This window comes from Pogona vitticeps, chromosome 3 (genome assembly GCF_051106095.1).
Source record: "Pogona vitticeps strain Pit_001003342236 chromosome 3, PviZW2.1, whole genome shotgun sequence".
NCBI classification, from domain to species: Eukaryota; Metazoa; Chordata; class Lepidosauria; order Squamata; family Agamidae; genus Pogona; species Pogona vitticeps.
In genome coordinates, this window is record NC_135785.1 from 159,307,068 (window position 1) to 159,326,608 (window position 19,541).

Below are 19,541 nucleotides of genomic sequence, written 5' to 3' on the forward strand. Positions count from 1 at the left end.
TGTTGCTTAATATATTAAATCACTCTAGAGTAAGCTCACTGAATCAATAGGGATCTGGTGAAGTTTCACTGGTTCAAAGGGGAACACTCTTAACTGCAGCTTGCTTTAGCATAGCAAGTGGGAGTTCACATATGGCAGGCACCCTTGAATCAATGGAATTTACAAAGAAGTTGACTCACTAAATCTCCACTGATTCAATGGGCCTATTCTAATTCGCTATACTAAGCAACAGGATTTTGGCCAATGAATTAAGTGTACTGCAATCCTATGCATCTTTACTTGAGGGGAAGTGAACTGAATTTAGTGTGAGAACAGATTCAACATGCACCAGCACAGGCGATGAATTAACTGAACAGTCAGATTTTATTCATCCTTCAGCTAAGCAATACATGTTAAAGCTTGTCTTCTTGTACAGAAATGGCTTTTCTCAAATTATATAAATAGCAGGGACATTTCAAATTTTGTTTTAGGTCAAAGACTGCTCTTCAAGACTAGCAGCCAAACCCTCTGAACTGGCACTCTTTTATCAAATCTCAGTCTGATGCACTCAACAATATTTGGCAATCTTACAGCAATAAATTGTTTTTGAATCTGTCAAGTCTTTGCCTCTGTGCAGACATAACTAAAAACAGGGGTAGGGATTTGGAGTTTTGTTACATGGCAAGCAGTCCTATACAAACACCCAGCCAGCCAGTGAAGTGAAAAACATTTCCTCCCTACCTTGTACATATCCATGTGCTTCAAAGTCTGAACTGACTTTGAGACTCCCCACCCCACTCCATCCCCAGGAATCTATAGAGTTATCTACTTAAAACATGGTGGTGATATATTTTTAAAAGCTTTGAAAAGTTTTCTGGTCTTTTTCAAAACTGATCTCAGAATGCTTTAAGATTCACACAAGGCCTATCTTCTTAACATGACACCTTGATCCAAGAAGCAGCTTTGTGAATGACGCCAAGTGGCTTGTAAGCACTATGAACATTCATCTTCCATTCAAATGATTACCGTTAATCTTACTCTAAGGGAGCAGAATTATAGTATAAAAACAGGGTGAATGGATTTCTCCATCTGCCTCACTACACAATTTTGTGCATCTCCATGTTTGTACAGAAAGACTAACAGAATATTTTCAATTTAGTTTTGAAAAGGGATATTTTGGCATAAAAGATTATGTTCTCCCTAAATTAAACTTTTCATTTTTAGGTTTCTTGAAAACTAAAATATTTTCCATTCATGTAAATCAATGCAAAGTATCAGAAGCATTAACTAAGACATAGTGAGTGATACATGCTTGTTCTTTTATTAAAGAAAAGGACAAGCACACATTTCAATGACGATTGAGTATTTTACATTTTAACTATATATTTTCAATTGTATACCACTCACTTTCAAGCATCTCTTAAAGAAAAATCCAAATGAGATACCTATCAGATATTTGAACACTATACTAGTTCCTTCCCATTACAGGATAGACAGAGTTCAGATGATGAACCACAAAAGATCCAAATATACAGATGTTTAACTAAAACTGCAGCAGTGATTGCTCTGTTAAATGAAGAAGAAACCTCATGAATTTTCTCCCCCAAAATGGATCTTGGATACCAAGTTAAAACCATTTTTCTCAATGATTGTGATTAAAGATTTTCATATACATAATAGTTTGGGTTTCTGCTGTTTCTAAGACCAACATAATACAATATTGCCATTATTCAGCCAAGATATCTAGGAGGTATTTCAAAAGAAAATTTTCTTTAAGCTAGTCATACGGGATTTTCAGATCTTCCAAAGTAGCTTCAAATAAAACTATGAAAAGTGAATCCAGACTTCAGATTGGCACAATTTTAAACAGATATAAAACTGTCAAGAACAAAAAATAGAGAACTTTAAAAGAAATGGATGCAGTAAATTAAAATAACCAAAGTCGTACCATGGTAAAAGGCTCAACTGTAGATTAATAAAACAAACACTACTGTTCAACAGTTTCTGCATTTGAAGTACAAACAAGATTTTATAGCACGGCTTTAATTATTTTTGACCTGTAAATATAAGGTCAAGTCAAACGTGTTGCCACATAATTCAATTTTTCTCCAATATCAAAGGCAAGCTAATAAACAGTTCTGACCTGACTAAAATATTTACCTCACTAGTATCATCCACAGAAGCACTTGGCAATTTGTACAGAGGGTCTCCATATGCACGTTGAGCAGATTTCAGTAAAAAAAGTGACTATATACAAATCTGTACACATAGCCAATTGTACATTTACTGATTCACAGATTCATTAACTTAAAGCAGTTGCCTTCATTTTTTTTCAGACCCAAGATCTATCTTGAACCCCAGTCTGAAATATGGAACCCACTCAGTTCACCCTAAACCATTTATCCTCGTATCTTTCTCTTTTCCTCAAAAGGAAACTGTAAAACAAAAAAGTAAAACTATTGCATCCACTTTTGATTGGAATGCAATCCTCCTCTACATCTGGGCCCATTAGCTGAAGGCCAATGACTTAAAGCAAGATACCTGAGATTTCACAATAGCTTTAGTTTCCTAACTGCAATCCTAAATATACATCTCAGAAATTTAAAAAGATACCTCCTTTGAATATGTGCATTATTATTATTATTATTTTAAAAAACTATACAGAGCTGGAAAACAATGTCCGTGCTGCATCTTCAGGAATGTCCATCTACTGGAAAGCACCCCATGACCAATCCACTAAGCAGGGCCTCTGAAGCAGCATACGTGAAGAAACAACATTTCAGTGGGATGATGTGTTTCCTCCTGTTACTGAATACCTGGGTACAGGGTGAGAAAAAGTAGCATCTTAAATGAAAAGAGCACTCAGAAGACCCATTCAGTAGTAAGGAACTGTTTATAACAAAACTGCTGCTGATTCGCCATTTTGTGATAAGCAGTAGCTCAAGTAAAAAAGATTGGAAAAGCATTAGGGTTGGAGGCCACATCTTAGAATGTCCCAGAACCCATCCTTGTAATTTTTATAAAAGCATATTACACACAGCTTTGTTGTTACGGTTCCTGGATATGGGATATCAAGGACATACAGTATACACATGATGCATAACAGCAGCTCCTATTACAAGATAATGGCTGTACGGGACTTCCACCAAAGCTCAGTAATCAGTCGACCTTCCTGTCATTTTAACATAACAATCTTCAGTTAAACACATACCACCTTCATTTCCTAATTATCTCTCATGGCTATAATAATTTTAAATTAAATGTACTTGAAGTTTCCAGCAAAGGTCACAGATGTATAATCAGAAGGGAGGTAAGCCTAATCCTGATTTTATGTTATTCAAAAAAAGAGGGAAAGTATTCTCTTTCTAGAGATTGTGGTACCCTGGCATAAAGAAGCAAGTGAGACACTGGGAGGGATTCTAACTTAATTCTATCCTGATTAAATCGGGAAGACAAACATTCCCAAATATTGAGAAAAAACTTATCATCTACTTCATGTTTCAATGTGAATATCACAAGATTTGAACCCATCAGGAGGGCCAGCCCAGGACAGCATTACAAAGTTGGACTGTGGTTTGGGAGATCCTTGTTCTAATTCCTGTTAATGCATGAAACCCACTTTGTGAATACAAACCAGCTAAGCTTCTATCTCTGTTAAAAATGGTTACCACTGTGTGCATCATTCCAGAATCAAATAAGAACCACCCAGTTGCCCATGCTGACATGTAGAAAAGATGCTGATAGGAATCTGACTTAAAAAATACTGGCCATTTGCTCCTCCCTTTAACTGACAGGTTAACAAAGCTAGAAAGGGGTAGTTCTCTGGGACATCAGAACCTAGGGTTATTGGCAAGTATGTCCAGAACAAGCCAGGAATCATAAATCACTTTAAAACAAAGTTTGTATTCTTGACTTTTTGGACACACTTAACCAAAATCTCAGAGGTAAATATCAACATTCTTCCCATATTGGTTTATGTGCACACATAAATCAGTAGTAAATTGGCTGATTATACCACAACAGCTCCTTTCCATTGTGGTTTATTAAACCAGATTTCTTTGTTTACTGTTACATACAAACAGTCTGATAATTTCTATCATCCTTGCCACCTGCCTTGCTTTCCTGGAGCTAGCAGACTTCTCTAATTTCCTAAGCAGAAAAGACACAGGGCGATGAAGTCTCAAACTGAAACAACATTCTTTCCTTTCGGAAAAAAATAGCAACAGATACGGTGAAAACAGATCATTGTCGGCAGTAAATAACACCAAAGCCCTTTGCTGGGGGGGGGGGGGGCAAATCCCTAAATTCTGCCTGGGGAATTCTGGAAACTGTAGACCAAAAGCACGAAAGAGGACACCTCTAATCACTACTGTCCAATTCCACAACACATTGTAATTAAGGAAACATTCAAAATATTGTGACTATTTCTCTGTATGTCTAAGAGCAGTATTATCGATGAATACCTCTGAAGCCTCTGCACAAGTTCTGTCACCATGGTATCTGAAATGCCTGGACATGCCTCTTCAGCTAAATAAATAGCTTCTCTCAGCTCTTCTATGGATCCCATGTTTCCTCCACAAGCTTGATTTCTTTCTTTCAGCTAAAAATCAGAAAGCAATTAAGGATATAACAACCTTATTTTATTATACTGTTTTTATTCTATTTTTATTGTTAGCTGTCCAGAGTAGACTTGTGTCTAGATGGGTGGGGTATAAATGTAATAAATAAATAAATAACCACCCAACCATCCTGAGGTATAGTATTTATGCAATATAAGTGTTCATACGTGTGAAAAAGCAGATTTAGCACTGTACGTCCAAGTTCACAGATGATTCGGAAATGCAGGGAGTACATTTAAAACATTTAACATTCTCTAAATATACCCCTTGTTATTGACCAAATCTAACTAAGAAAAATGTCAGTCTGGTAGAACTTTAGGCAGATCGAAGGCTCCCATTTCCCGACTGTTTATAGAAGAGCCTGATTTAGCAACCGTTAACTCCAGAGGAGTATGCACCCTTTACATGTAACAGGGACAACTTCCTTTACTTTCAGCGCAGCAGCCTCTCCCATCCTGCACTACAAATCCATTCTGAAAGCACAGGGAAGTTGCGGAAGTTGTCAGTGTGCCAGGGAAAAAGTGAAGCCAGTCCACTGCACAAATATATTTTATCGGATTGAAATGAACCATATCTAGTGAGCCACCAGGCATGGCAGCACTCTGCGGTATACATTTAAATCCCACAAACATCTGAAGAACCTTTTAAAATGTGCAGGGAATCCTACTTTCATGACATGAACAACAAAGTTCATGCTAACGGAAACATCATTAAACCTGAAGTGAATTTATTCCATTGTGAACAAAGAAAAGAGGACCGTCCTGTTCCCTTTTCATAACAGATGACTCTTTACCTACAATAGTTTCCCAGTTCCACTCCATGTCAAGGACTCAACAGAATTAATACATTTAAAAACAGCAATATAAAAACTATACAAGCAAGTGCCCAACTGAGCATATACTGTATTAAAAAGTCTGGCTGCACAATAGGTAGAATTGGCCCCATTCACACATTACCATGTTCCTCTTCATTGTGTCCCACTCCCGCTGCCACCCTGAGATGAGAAATGCAGGCTATGCGAAAGCCATTCCTGGAGTTCTGCCCCCATCCTCAGAGTAATCAAGGGAGACAGAAAAGAGGGAGCCCATTGCTACTTTTCTCTGGCTGGCTACTACCACTAGCATTACATCCTCCCCCACCAAAGCTTGGTGGTCTTATTCCTGAGAAGGAAGCCAAGGGAGGTGGATGGAACAAAAGTAGTAATCATAATACATTGATTTTCCTTGAGTGGGATGACTCACCAGTTCATTCTGACAACTATCTCCTACCATCATTCCAAAACCTTAATGGCAGAAGCTGCATGCATTATTTTTAAAAACCTCAGCTCAGATTTTCTTTTAATATATAAGCATAACTCTGATGGTCTTTGTTCCTTTGCATTTTCTCCACCATTTTCATACAATCTCAAATCCAAACACAAGAAACAGATAATCCAACAACAACATACCTCTGCAAATAAGGGAGAGATAATCGTTGATAAGCACCGAGACAAAGGCCGCCTTTGAATGGTATTTTCCTGTAAGAAAAAAAAAGGTATTCCACAAATTAGCCAAAACACTTGCCATCATTATCTGACTTTATAAATTGGACAGAGGTGTGTGGCCTCTGTCAGTATAACTTCTAACACCATGCATACAGCATCCATTGACTAATGATAAGACAAGAATAAGAAAATGCCACCATTCCAGACAGAAAATGTATTATAAACAGCTATAATGTTTATGTAACAAACTGCATTTTAGGATGCTTTACAGACTGCTTAGGTATTATTAAATACATTCAGTTATGTGTATCATACGAAAACTCAGGAAGCACTGCTTTATGAAGCAAGAAAAGTCATGAATAGCACACATGTACATATATTGGGTACAAACTAAGGGCCAGCACATATAGGGATGTGGTGGCGCTATGGGCTAAACCGCAGAAGCCTGTGCTGCAGGGTCAGAAGACCAGTAGTCCTAAGATCGAATCCACGTGACGGAGTGAGCGCCTGTCGCTTGTCCCAGCTCCCGCCAACCTAGCGGTTCGAAAGCATGCAAATGCAAGTAGATCAATAGGGACCACCTCGGTGGGAAGGTAACAGCGTTCCGTGTCTAAGTCGCACTGGCCATGTGACCACGGAAGATTGTCTTCGGACAAAACGCTTGCTCTACGGCTTGGAAACGGGGATGAGCACCGCCCCCTAGAGTCGAACACAACTGGACAAAAATTGTCAAGGGGAACCTTTACCTTTTTAAGGGCCAGCACATACGTGTTGAAGAGGGCACAAAATTGCTGACCAAGGACTACATGTCAATTTAAGACTATGTATCATCACCACTAACCCTTGCAAAAAAACGGTTATATTATATGGATGTGGGCAGAAAAAACAGCCATCAGGCAATGTCTCCCTGCGCAACATCCTACCATAGAAGGCATTTCACACATACCATAAAGCCAGCTACTTAAGCACAATGGTATGTACTTATATCACAGAACCCTCAAGGACATGTGAACTTTGCTGATGTGTGCCTATAGCTACAGTTCTTTACACCACTGTCACATGGCAGATCAGAATTTTATTGAAACCTCATGGAGGACTTTTAAGGAAAGGAAACCAGGGGTGGTGGTGAAGTCACAGCAACTGAAGAGTAACAGATACACTGTTTTTTGGATGCCATTTCCCGCTTAGTAACAATCTGTTCTAACAAGTAACAACTGAGTGGAATAAAAAGCCTGCCCCCATTTAAAACACGCAGGAGAGATGACTTGAGGCAAAAGCTGAGCATCCCTAGAGCTAAGCTACAGGTGTGACACTACGTGATCACGCATCCCCTTTTGGCAACCCCTTCTCATTTGCCAGGGGCTCCTAGGCCTCAGCTTATTTCTCCTCCCCTCAGCCCACCTTAGGGCTCCTAAAGGAATTAAGGAATTTCTAACAAAGGATATCCTTTGTTAGAAATTCCTTAATTCCTTTAGGAGCCCTAAAATATCCTTTAGCTGGAATTCAATAGCTTCCCCGATCAAACATGCAGTGGTTAAAACACAGAACAGTCAAATTTGTTTTCAAGGCTTGAACAAAATGAAAACAGTGTTAGGCTGGTTGACTGTCAAACATTCAGATTCTGTTACTCTTTTTAACCCCTTCCTGAACTGTTCTAACTGCTTTCTTCACCTCCACACCAAACCGCTCGCCTGCCATTCTCCGCCTCTCCATGACTGTCAACCCCTCTCTCCTTTCTGCAAGAGCCACCGCACTCTTTAACTCCCCTCCACAGAATCCCAGGGGCTGTGAGAAAGTTAGCCTACATGCTATCCATCACACAGCTGTGTTACACAACAGTCTAGTTGTGTTTGATGCTGCAATGTCACCACCCATTTCAAAGTATTTTTGCAGACCTGGTAAGTGGCACATTATTCGCATGTATAGCGTTTCTGCACACCTCAGGACATAGTTTATCTTTAGACATGGGCAAAAACCGCAGTCCGATAGTTCAACATGGTTCGGCTGCACAGCTGTTCTGCAGGTGCCCCGGCTTCCCTTGCCCCGCCTCCTCTGGCAGGCGCCCACTCAGAGGCAGCAGGGTGGCTTCCCAGACCTGCCTCCTCTGGGCGCTGCCTGAGTGGCAACCAGGCAAGGGAATCTGGGGCACCCGAAGAACAGCTGTGCAGCCGAACCGTCAAATCACACCAAAACGCAGTTCGTGTCTACCTTTATTCATTTTACGTAATCAACGTTACCAAAACAAACAAAAACCCTGCAATACCATTGAAAAGATGGCAGTTTTCCTGTAATATCTGTAACATAAAGAATACCTTGTTTCTCTCCCACTCGTGCAGCTGGGTAGCTCCATTCTCTAGATTCTTAGGATCTTTTTCTCGGATCGTAAATATCCAGTCACCTGAATCACTGCCACCTGAGGCTTGGCCATCGGTTTCTCTTTAACAAAAATAAAATTCTTAATCATTACAAAAACAGTCCTGTTAATTTAATAACTGCTGAAATTTCAGCCCTGGAAAACTCAGCTGTTAATAGTTTAGAGGAAGAATATTGCATTAAAACCCTAAATCACATTAAAAATAAAAGCTAGACTAAAATGGGCCTCCAATAATACGGGTTAGGACTAGTTTATTAATAATAGATTACAGATCATTTCTCCCTTGATATATCTGTATGGTGAACTAAAAGAAACACTCAATCCAAAGCAAACTATTAAGAGCAAACCAAACCCTTAAAAAAGTAAGGGAGAGGAGCCTCTGTGTGTATGTCTATACACACACTGCCGTGCATACCATTTGTCTCACTCCATCAATTTGCCACCATCCAGCTGTGACAGAATCATCTTTACAGACCATTATATCATTAAATGAAAACACATTCTAAAACACTAGGGATAAATTTTAAAGGTAATAAACAATAAATATACATATAAAGGATCAAACATTCATAGGTAGTCTAATGAAAATGGCCATATTCAAGAACTTTGCCACTTGTTCAATGACTGAAATGTTGGATCTCTGGAGCAAAATTATGCTAAGAGATGCAAAAGAGCAGCTAGGGAGAGACTGGATAATACATTCACTTGTAACAGTACTTCATATGCACATCTCTCGTAAGAGCACAGCAAAATACCCTCCACGGCTTCATTCCCTAGCTCCTCCTAAAAGCCAAAAAACCAAACAGGGTTGGGGAATGGGCTAATTAAGCATTTTTAGGATGAACTGTGAACAAAAATGTTGCCAATGGATAGATAAACAGCCCATAAGGACTAAGTAAATCAGACTTAGGAAAACCACACAAAAGGATTATGTTTAGGGCCATCCAAAAGTAACTCCTTTGTGCAGTTTTCTATAGCTTTTGTTATTCCCATTAAAAAAAAAACAGTAAGAGAAATTAGCGACAGTGGAGATAGGCATATTGAAAAGTAGTCAGCTGTGTAGCAGCTGCTCATCTATCTTACTGAACAACATTCAACAGTTTGTGGGTTTCTGAATTACTGAAAAGGGATTGTATAGACCCCACCCCAAGCTGAGAGAAACTTATCTTCCTTCTTCTGTCCTAAATTATGGCATTTCGACAGGAGAGGAGGGCACATTTCTTGCACCTCATATTTCTCACACCCACTGCTTTCTCCACAGGACATGCAACTTAAAGGAAACATTGTCACAAAGGGATCTCATACTGCACTACATTTTCACAATGTAACCTGAATGTATCTTAAGAACAGGCCTTTAAACCGGCTGGGTATCTGACTCACTTTGTCTGATATATTTCCTACCTCCCCTCACGCTTACCCGTCTGAATCTTCAGAGCTGGAATTGTCATGATTCTGCTCAGCTTTCCACCTTTTATGCCTGTCAATGAGATCTGTCAAGTAAGAGGTTTTCTTTGCATTTCGTACTATAAATTTGTGCTTCAGGAGTTCTTTTGCAGTTGGTCTCTTAAAAATAAAAATAAGTTTCTTTACTTAATTTATTTCAGCTATCAAGGGAATATAGATATACATTTATCGAAGAGAATAATCAGGCATGGCTATTTTTTTTTTTTTTTAAAAAAGATGTTTACCTCACACCACTGGCAGCTTATTCCTTCTATTTCTACCCGCTCCTTCACAGCAGGCAGTTCTCTCTATCAGGGGTTAACAGGATGGACCAAAGTAGCTTTTCGACTACAGACCTATGCATATTTCATCGATACATAATATGCACAAAGAGGAAGACACATATAGGAGAATGCTCCCCTCAATTTTTCGCTGTTAGTTAAAGAGTTTCTCTATTCTGTCCTTCCAGAAATCATTTTTAGCTCCTTTGAGGTTCATTTTGTTTCTTTATTGTATCCTGTAGTGAGACTGGCATGCATTTATAACTTTCCAAACTTAACTTTGGAAATGAACTTCCTGGAAGAATTTTCTACCTGATTATCTAGCTTTTAGGATACAAAGTTGCCTTTTATAATTGCTGGGACTTTTACATCCATCATGAATCTTAACTGTGGGAGGACCTTCCTGTATTATATATGCATAATCTGACGGTATTGTCATCTCCCCCCAACTCATGTTGGGGGTAGATCCTTGAATTATATTTAGAAGGCATTAGAATTTTCTCCAGCTACTGTTTTAGATAGTGGCCTTTCCTGATCATTTTTAATTCATGGTTATTGTACATTTCCTCCTCCTCTGCCTGTTGAGATGGTTATTATGAGAAACCTGTCCAAAGTTTACATTATCCCTGAATCAGGAGACCTTACAGCCATTTTCAGACTGGTCAGGGCCACAGTGTTTGAAGGTTAATGGCAGTTTACCAGTTAGTTCAGTGGATGAATTGGCCACTGCATTTCAAATGACAACTAGTTCTGCTCTGAAGCAACTGGCTCCATCTGTTTGTTGGGAGAAAGCTGTTCGCCCTTGGCTGACTCAGGAGCTTAAAGATGACTGGTCTCGTCTTCATGTCTTGTTTAGAGCAACAATAGAAGGGTGCTCCTTCAGAGGACTCTCATCACATTTTAAAATCTGCATTGGGAAGGTATTTTTGAAATCCAGCTAAGCAGTCTACTATTTTGGTACAGGTGCACAACCCAAGGCAGTTGTTTTTATACTTTTAAGAGCTTGCTGGCCCCAGGGCTATAGGGCATAACTTTAAGTACTTCTTTTTCTCCCTCGGTTGATACCCTAACTGATTAATTTTTCAGACATGAGTATTCCTTGTTCCTTTCCTTCACAATCCCCAGAGGACCAGTTTGAGTTTTCCTGGATGTCAGAAGAACAAGTTCCTGCAATTCTGTCTGCCACACCTCTAACCAATGCTCCTAGTGATCCTTGTCCTTCTTTTCTTTATTCTCCTATAGGTTCTTCTCTTTTCTCTTTTCTGACCAGTCTGGTGAAATGTTCACTTACGATTGGTGCATCCACAAGTTTCTATAAGCATGCTTTTGTTTACCCTTTCCTGAAAAAAAAGCTTCCCTTGATCCTTCAGTCTGTGCTAATTATCAATCTGTATCTCTTCTTCCTTTTGTGTCTAAAATTCTAGAGAGAGCAGCCCTTTCTCAACTGGACCCTTAATCTAGGTCATCAAAATGCCACTGATCCGTTTCAATCTCAATTTCGGGCAGGGCATTCAACCAACACAACACTCTCTTAAGTGTTGAATGACATCCTAGTGGCCAAGACGTTCCTCAGTGTTGGTGATGCTTGACTCGTCAGCAGCATTTGGTACACTTGACCACCTGATTCTCCTGGCAAGACTGGGCTCTTTAGGTTTCTCTAGATATGCTAGTTCTTGGTTTTCTTGGTTCAGGAGGTGGGCTAACGATTGCAAGCATTTAAAACATGTTCCAAACATTGTAAGACCCTTAAAAATGAGCGAAAATGGAAGAGCTTCAAAAGCACTGAAGCCGGCTTCAGTGCTTTTGAAGTCCTTTCCGATGTCCCTTTTCGCTCATTTTTAAGTGTCTTACAATGTCTGGAACATGTTTTAAATGCTTGCAATTGTTATCCCACCTCCTGAACCCTATGCAAACTTAATTTGCTGTTGTTCTGAGTCTTCGTTAATTTTTGGTGATTTTTTGTTTTCCCTATTTAAATGCATTGAACTGTCTATTCAATTGATTTAAATGGGGAAAATAAAAAAATCACCAAAAATTAATGAAGACTCAGAACAAAACCAAATTAAGTTTGCACATATTTCACAAGGTGCACTATGGAATCCAAGCATTTAAAACACGTTTCAAACATTTTAAGACACTTTTAAATGAGCAAAAAGGGACATCGTTAAGTGAAATTCCCCCATAGAGAACATCGTTAAACGATGGGGGAAATTCCTCAAAAAAACCCATCGCTGTGTGAATTCATCGTTGTATGAAGCAATCATTGTGCGAGGCACCACTGTATATGCTTCCCTTGGGTTTCTTAATTTCTAGTTTGGGTTTTCACTATCACATTTATGCTAATGATACTGAAGTGTACCACTCTTATCCTGAGTTTAGTGATGAGGTCTGGACTTTCTTTACAAGCTGCCTATTGGACTTCTCGTCACGGATGTCCTCTCATCATCTGAAACTGAGCATTGACTGTCCCTCCTCTCTCCCTCCAAGATTGTTGGTTGATCCTTGTCTTACAGGCAATAGAGCTTGGTGTTCTAGTGAATGACTGGCTGTTGCTCCATTCATGCATGAGTGTCAGAGCCAAGGTATGCAATTTCCATCTTGCTACCGTGTTTTCCCAAAAATAAGACAGGGTCTTATATTAATTTTTGTTTCAAAAACGCATTAGGACTCATTTTCAGGAGATATTTTAATTTTTTCATGTACAACAATCTACATGTATTCAAATACAGTCATGTCATCTTCTTCTGGTTGATGCACAATAGTGGAGGGCCGGGTTTCACTTAACTGGGGCTTATTTTTGGGGTAGGGCTTATATTATAAGCATCCTGAAAAATCATACTAGGGTTTATTTTCAGGTTAGGTCTTATTTTGGGGGAAGCAGAGTAATATCCACCAAATACGAATATCCCGCCACAGTTGGAAATAACGAGGGTCTGGCCCCACGGGGCCGGACTGTCCACTCACCATTCCACCGCGGACGTGCACTCGATGGAGCATTCCTATCACACTGTTTCTGCAATGGATTATCCACTCCTGGCAGGAGGCGGGATGACAAGCCTCTCTGCCAGGTCACAGAGTGGCTAATCCATTGCGGACAACGGTGTGATAGGAAGCCTCCATTGAGTGCGCATCTCCACAGCAGAATGGTGAGTGGACAGTCTGGCCTCATGGGCCAGACCATCATTATTTCCACCCATGGGAAATAATATACGAATACCCCCATCTCTAGTAATGATCATAAAAGTGTCGGAAAAACTGGAAAACCTCTCTTTTTTAAAAAAATGCTGGCAGTGTTTTTTGTTGTTTTTTCTTTTCAATTTTAGCACAAAACATGCTAAAATTCGTTTTAAACCAAACAAAAGCAGCAATGGCCCTTTTCACACAAAATAAATTCTTCACTCCATTAGGAGGTGATATCTTTCACAAACACCTGATGAAGGGACAAAGTTCCTCAAACTTGTGTATATTTGGTGTGTCTTTTAAACTAAGACATGACAGTAGCTAAGGTAGGTATTTCCAGGATAAAGATCCCTATAAATAATCACAGTTTGAAAATAAGATTTTTTGCTATTGTCACTCTGTAGTGGTACGAATGATATATGTAATACGCAGACCATTCAAATGTGCATGGGGCACATTTTTAAAGAATTTAATTTAATTTAAAGAAACCGACTCAAAACAATCAAGGGAAGGGAAGGACAGAGAGGACCAAACAAAACAACTTACAAAGCTTGGGTCCTTGTTCAAACAGGCCTCAACAAACTCCTTTAGAGGCTTGCTGTAGTTTCCTTCTAACGTTGGTGGATTGTTCTTTGGGATCAGGAATAAAACCTTCATGGGATGCAGTTCAGAATGAGGCGGCTCACCTTTTGCAAGTTCTATGGCTGTTATGCCCAGTGACCAGATATCAGCCTGCAAAGTGCAAGAAATTATGGTAAGACATACCTAGAAGACAGGTGCAAGATTTCCTGCATCTTATCTGAGTGCACGTGCTTTTCTCAGCACCAAGAGAGGCTGACTAACAGCAACATAGGCACATTGGGCACATACCTTTCAGACAACTTGCATGTTTTACCTTCCCTTTCCTCCTGAAAATTTAGTGGGCCTTCCCCTCCCTCCCCTAGCTAAGACAAGCAGGTGACTTGCCATTGCAGCTCCTCAGAAGCTACTGTTTTTCCCCTTCAAATGTGGAACTAGACATATATACGAGTTCCTGACAAAGCCTTTATATAACACTGTTTCAGGGTCACAATTACATTCCCAGGATTTTCTGTGACTCTGCATAGAGCTCCAAATGACACAGAACATGGTTCTAAACAGTACACACACAGAAGAATGCACCCGTTTGTTACAGCAGTGTGTGTTCAGCATGCAAATTATAATTATATCTCATTGTGCGTCTTGTCCCCCTTGCCTCCAGAAAAAAATTTTTTTGCTGACTCCAGACAGCCCAAGTAAACTGCTCAAACCCATCTACACGTATTTCAAGATGACTAAAAAGGTTTTCACATACAAACACACTCAGAAAGAAACAAATGACAATAAATTGGGCTCGAGGAGTTGACCTGAAAATTTTAAGCCACGTAACAAAAAAACTCACCTTCGAATCATAGGCTGACTGCTTTATAACTTCTGGTGCCATCCAAAATGGTGTACCCACAAAGGTGTTTCTTTTTATCTGTGTATCAGTCAACTGCCCAGCGACACCAAAGTCTGCAAGTTTGACTTCGCCTTGTTCGGACAGTAGCACATTAGCAGCTAAAAAAAAATATTTTAGAAAGAAAATTTGCAGTTTCAACATTTAAGCATGTCATATTTTAAAATGTTAACGAAGACCCTACTATTTTACCTTTAATATCTCTATGAATTTTCTTTTCTGAATGCAAGTAATCAAGTCCTTTCAGGATCTCTCTTAATATTGTAGCAATCTGGGTTTCATCAAGAGAACCTGGTTCCAACTAGAAGAAACACAACTGATTATTTTCAGAATAAAATTCCCTGAAAACACAGAAGAAGAAAAAAGAACTGAAGTTCAGTATTTTATGCCTTAATTTTTATTGTAATTTATTGTGTTTCTAAACTTATCCAGGGATTTAAGTGCTTCAGAATGCTTATTTATTCAGTGTGTTAATCCAGTGGTTCTTAACCTTTGTTACTTGGATGTTTTTGAACTGCAACTCCCAGAAACCCCAGCCAGCACAGTTGGTGGTGAAGGCTTCTGGGAGTTGCAATCCAAAACTCCTGAGTAACCCAAGGTTAAGAACCAGTGGGTTAAACTGTTGGACTAAGGAAGGAGAAGGGAAAAGAACTAGACATGGAAATAACCACACAAAACTGCATAAGTTACTTCTTCAGCTTGTCTGCACGTGTTTATCCCCACATGTAAGATTGTCATGAAAAACTGTCATTAGTAGTTTAATGTCACTGCTCAATTTCTGCAAGAACTGTATCAGTTAGCACAGCCTATCTTGACAGGCTGCCTGCCCAACTGTGCCTATCTCAGTCTTCAAGCACCTTCTAATTACTTTGGGGCTAGGGACAGGGTCAAAGGCAGTGATGTAACAGCTCTTCCTTCCCCAGAAAGTCTTCCCTCCTCACATTTCGTTGGAAAGCTAAGGCGACACTTCCGCCACCTGACAGCGAGGGCACCTGAGATGGAGTGGGGAAATACAGCTCCCACCATCCTCAGTCACTGGCATCTTCCAACAGAGATGACTTAAATTGTAATTCAATGTTCATGATTACAGAAGCATCCCCTTGAAACAGGGTGAGGCCCACAAGGGCTTTCCTGCCCCAGACGAAACTCCTTTGCTGACTGAACAAACCATACAGTCAGTATATGTTTCCTCCCAACATAGCTAAGCCAAGAATTTTATACCAGTTAAAGTATATTATATTGTTTTCTTACATAGCTACTTATCATCTACATGTCTGAAGTTCTCGTTTCTGTGTGCATGATGGTCACACAAGCAAATTCAAAAGTATGAGTAGCTTTTAGTTGTACTAATAAAAGCAGATTACTTACAAGATCAAGAGCAGAACCTCCACCAAGATACTCCATTATTATCCATAGCTTTGTATCCTGTTAATACAGAGAAAGTTCCAGCAAAATAAAGACAGAAACTGTAGTCATTGCTCAATATAATTCATGTTTTAAATACACAGATCAGACATGTTTCACCTTACCCACATGTGGCAAACTGGGAAGACTGAAAATGTCAACTGAATGAGAATAGCATGAAAATACAAATAATAAATAGCACAGACACCCTATTAACTCCGTTTCAAATTACATGAAGCTTTTAAGACAAGCAAAAAATGTGACACCTTCAGCCAAAAGTCCAGCATAATACATAGTAATTTTCAATGTTTCACTATACAACAGGATACCATAATGGTCCCAAAGCAGGGCCAGATGGCGCTATAGCATCAAACCAGTGCAGCCAATTAACATCATAGTAAAGGAAATCTGTTCCTCACCGACACCTTTTACATGTTTCTGAGCCCATTTCATGTTTCCATGCAAAGACACATACCATCCACAGAGAACACTATTCCTGATCATGTTCCTCTGAGTTTTGTTAAGCTTCAGAGTGTGCACAACAAAACACAACTATAGAAAGATCCACACCTACTTCTTCAGCTTCAACATAAATTGACAGATTTGCTCCATGAATAATCTGCACTGGTCCCTCGCTAACAAAGAAACTTCAACACCTCTCCAGCTCCGAAGAGCAAGGCTGGGACAAAAGCAGTGGCTAATGGTAGAGCCTAAAAACCCCAATGCCTTATTTCTAGAAAAAGGTGTGATCATGTTCTACAGAAATACCTTTATATGCAAGAACCATTAAAAACTCATTTTGAAGCTCATTATCTCATTCAATAATGTAATGCATCAGAGTTAGCAAAACTATAGCAACACTTAATGGACAAACATCCCAAGCATTTCTATACCTATTACCTCTTGCGTGTAGATTATGTAGTGGTTCTGGTTATCCTCATTCACCTAAGAATGATACATTAACCAAGGACATTTTATCACAATAGTACAAGGATCATTAGATGGATCATGCCTATAGAGATTTTATATTGGATTCCCTCTGTTTGACCCATGTATCTATAGTCCAACAAACAACCCGCCCACCCTATACTTTCCCTCTCCTTGCCTGAGCCACTATGTGCCTCTAATGTATTAAAGGCAACCCAATATGATTTTTGAAAATACCACGGATGCTATTTTACATGCTCCTATGTCAGTTGTTAGGCTTAGAAAATCCCTCCAACACAATCGTTGGAATTCAACCAGTTCACAAATCCTGAATTCAACACACTGTTCAACACAATCTACTTCCAATTAAATCCTTGCTTAGCATTAGAGGTATCTGGTTGCAGAGCCAGAGGTTAGGGGTTCGATTCCCCACTGTGCCTCCTGTGATGGAGCCGGCCTGTGTAGCCTTGGGCAAGCTGCGCGGTCCCAGGATGCTCCCAGAAGAAACGAATGGTAAACCACTTCTGAGTATGCTCTACCCAGAAAACCCTGAAAAGGTCACCATGTTGGAATTGACTTAACAGTATACAATCATTAGTAGTAGCATTAGAAACTCTACACACTGATTTGCTCCAAATACAGAAGCAAAATCTTCCCTTGAATTGCAGGGGCGGCAATTTAAAAAGGGACACAACTATCTAACACGCCCTGCAGTATTTCACCTTTTCTTTTCAAACCTACCAAACGTCTTCAAGGCAGTGTGTTGTAGTGCATTATTTACTGGACTAGGACTCAGGAGATCCTAGAAGCTCATGGGATGGGTGTATGGTGTGGCAATAGAAAAGCATTCCTTGAACATCTTACATGCTTTGAAACCCCTGTCACAGTTGCCATAACTTGACAGTATATAACAACAACAGTTCTTCAACACTGCAACCTGCTTCTTAAATTCTCTGGAAGGTACATAATCAGTATAAAGTTGTGATTTTTAAAAAGAAGGAAAAGGATGACAGCTACATCTCTTGTATATATATTCTCCTCTCTTTACCTAAAAGGAGTACAGTACCTGTTTCTAAGAGTGTCACTCAAGTGAAATTTATGGAGAAAATTCCAAGACGGACACAAGGGTGATACCTTTATTATCACAATCAAAAAAATCACCCAAACCAGTGGTTCTTAGCCTTGGGTTACTCAGGTGTTTTTGGACTGCAACTCCCAGAAGCCTTCACCACCTGCTGTGCTGGCTTGGGTTTCTGGGAGGTGCAGTTCAAAAACACCTGAGTAACCCAAGGTTAAGAACCACTGACCCAAACCACTCCACCACCACACAAACACACAAGCACAAACAATTGAACACGCTCTCCTCATCAGATGAGATGTGAAAAATAAGCAAGAGAGGACAGAGAGAAGAGAAAAGGGAAAAAGGGCTAGATCTTAACTCCTTGCACAATTGTTCATGCTTTTGTGGGCTTCTTTGGTGCATTCTTGGTTAGCCTAATAAACACATCTGTTTAACAGTTATCTTGGAATTTATGTTATGCCAACACAGCTGTTCCTGTTTTTCTTTAAGGAGAAAAAGATTTCTTTATGCTCTGCTCCTTTGACAGTCTGAATCAACACACACTCTGGGTAAATGCATAACATACTTATTACACATTTAAATCACTACATGTGTCTTTGTTTCTTTCATGATTTCTCAAAATCATGTTGTTTATCTGGGACACAATTCTACCACTCTGTGAACACAGTATCAGGGGAAAGATTATGTGCAACTGATAAGCTTATAACTTCTTATCTACCTCACTTTACTTGATAGCCACCCACTTCAGCAGAGCTGATGAATTCTTTATCAGTATTTTGAAGAAATCAAGGAAGAAAATAAAATGTTATCTTTCTTGCAAGGTATCTCAATATATTTGCAAGCAGAGTATTTTCTTAAAAAAAAAAACCCTCAGAGATGAAGCCATGGAAATGCCCTTCATCATGCCAGTGGGACAAGAAGATTAGAAGCATGTGCACACTAACATGAGCAAATGAAAATGTAAGAGGAGATGGGCTGAAAGATGTAATTCAGATATGATAGGAGATACAGCTTTTGTTGATTCTTCCTCTATACATCACACTGCTGAAATCTAACTGGAAAAATCTATATAATCATGATGGCATCCATGGTTCTGACCAAATTCATTAAGAAGCTCGGATTAATCTATGGGGGGATTATTTGGGGTTTACGAACTATGGCTTTTTTTAAAAGGAAATTCTGGAAGGATATGATAACAAAATATATTACAGAGAAAAATAATGATTACATACACCAGAAAATGAGAATCAAAAGGTTTCAGAAATATCTTGAATTTAAGGGCGAGAGAAAATG

At 39.4% G+C, this 19,541-nt stretch overlaps 1 protein-coding gene across 1 annotated transcript in view; it reads right to left on the minus strand.

Moving 5' to 3' along the window:
* Positions 1–344: 344 nt before the first annotated feature.
* STK24 (serine/threonine kinase 24) overlaps positions 345–19,541 on the minus strand; it is a 36,855-nt gene continuing 17,658 nt past the window's right edge. The window contains exons 3-11 of the mRNA XM_020801601.3: positions 16,205–16,261; positions 15,029–15,137; positions 14,780–14,937; positions 13,906–14,091; positions 9,873–10,018; positions 8,394–8,517; positions 6,046–6,114; positions 4,443–4,579; positions 345–2,795 (exon numbers count right to left, since the gene is read on the minus strand). Of these exons, the coding sequence (XP_020657260.1) occupies positions 2,759–2,795; positions 4,443–4,579; positions 6,046–6,114; positions 8,394–8,517; positions 9,873–10,018; positions 13,906–14,091; positions 14,780–14,937; positions 15,029–15,137; positions 16,205–16,261 (1,023 nt within the window). The 3' untranslated portion in view covers positions 345–2,758. The remainder of the gene's footprint in view (positions 2,796–4,442; positions 4,580–6,045; positions 6,115–8,393; positions 8,518–9,872; positions 10,019–13,905; positions 14,092–14,779; positions 14,938–15,028; positions 15,138–16,204; positions 16,262–19,541) is intronic.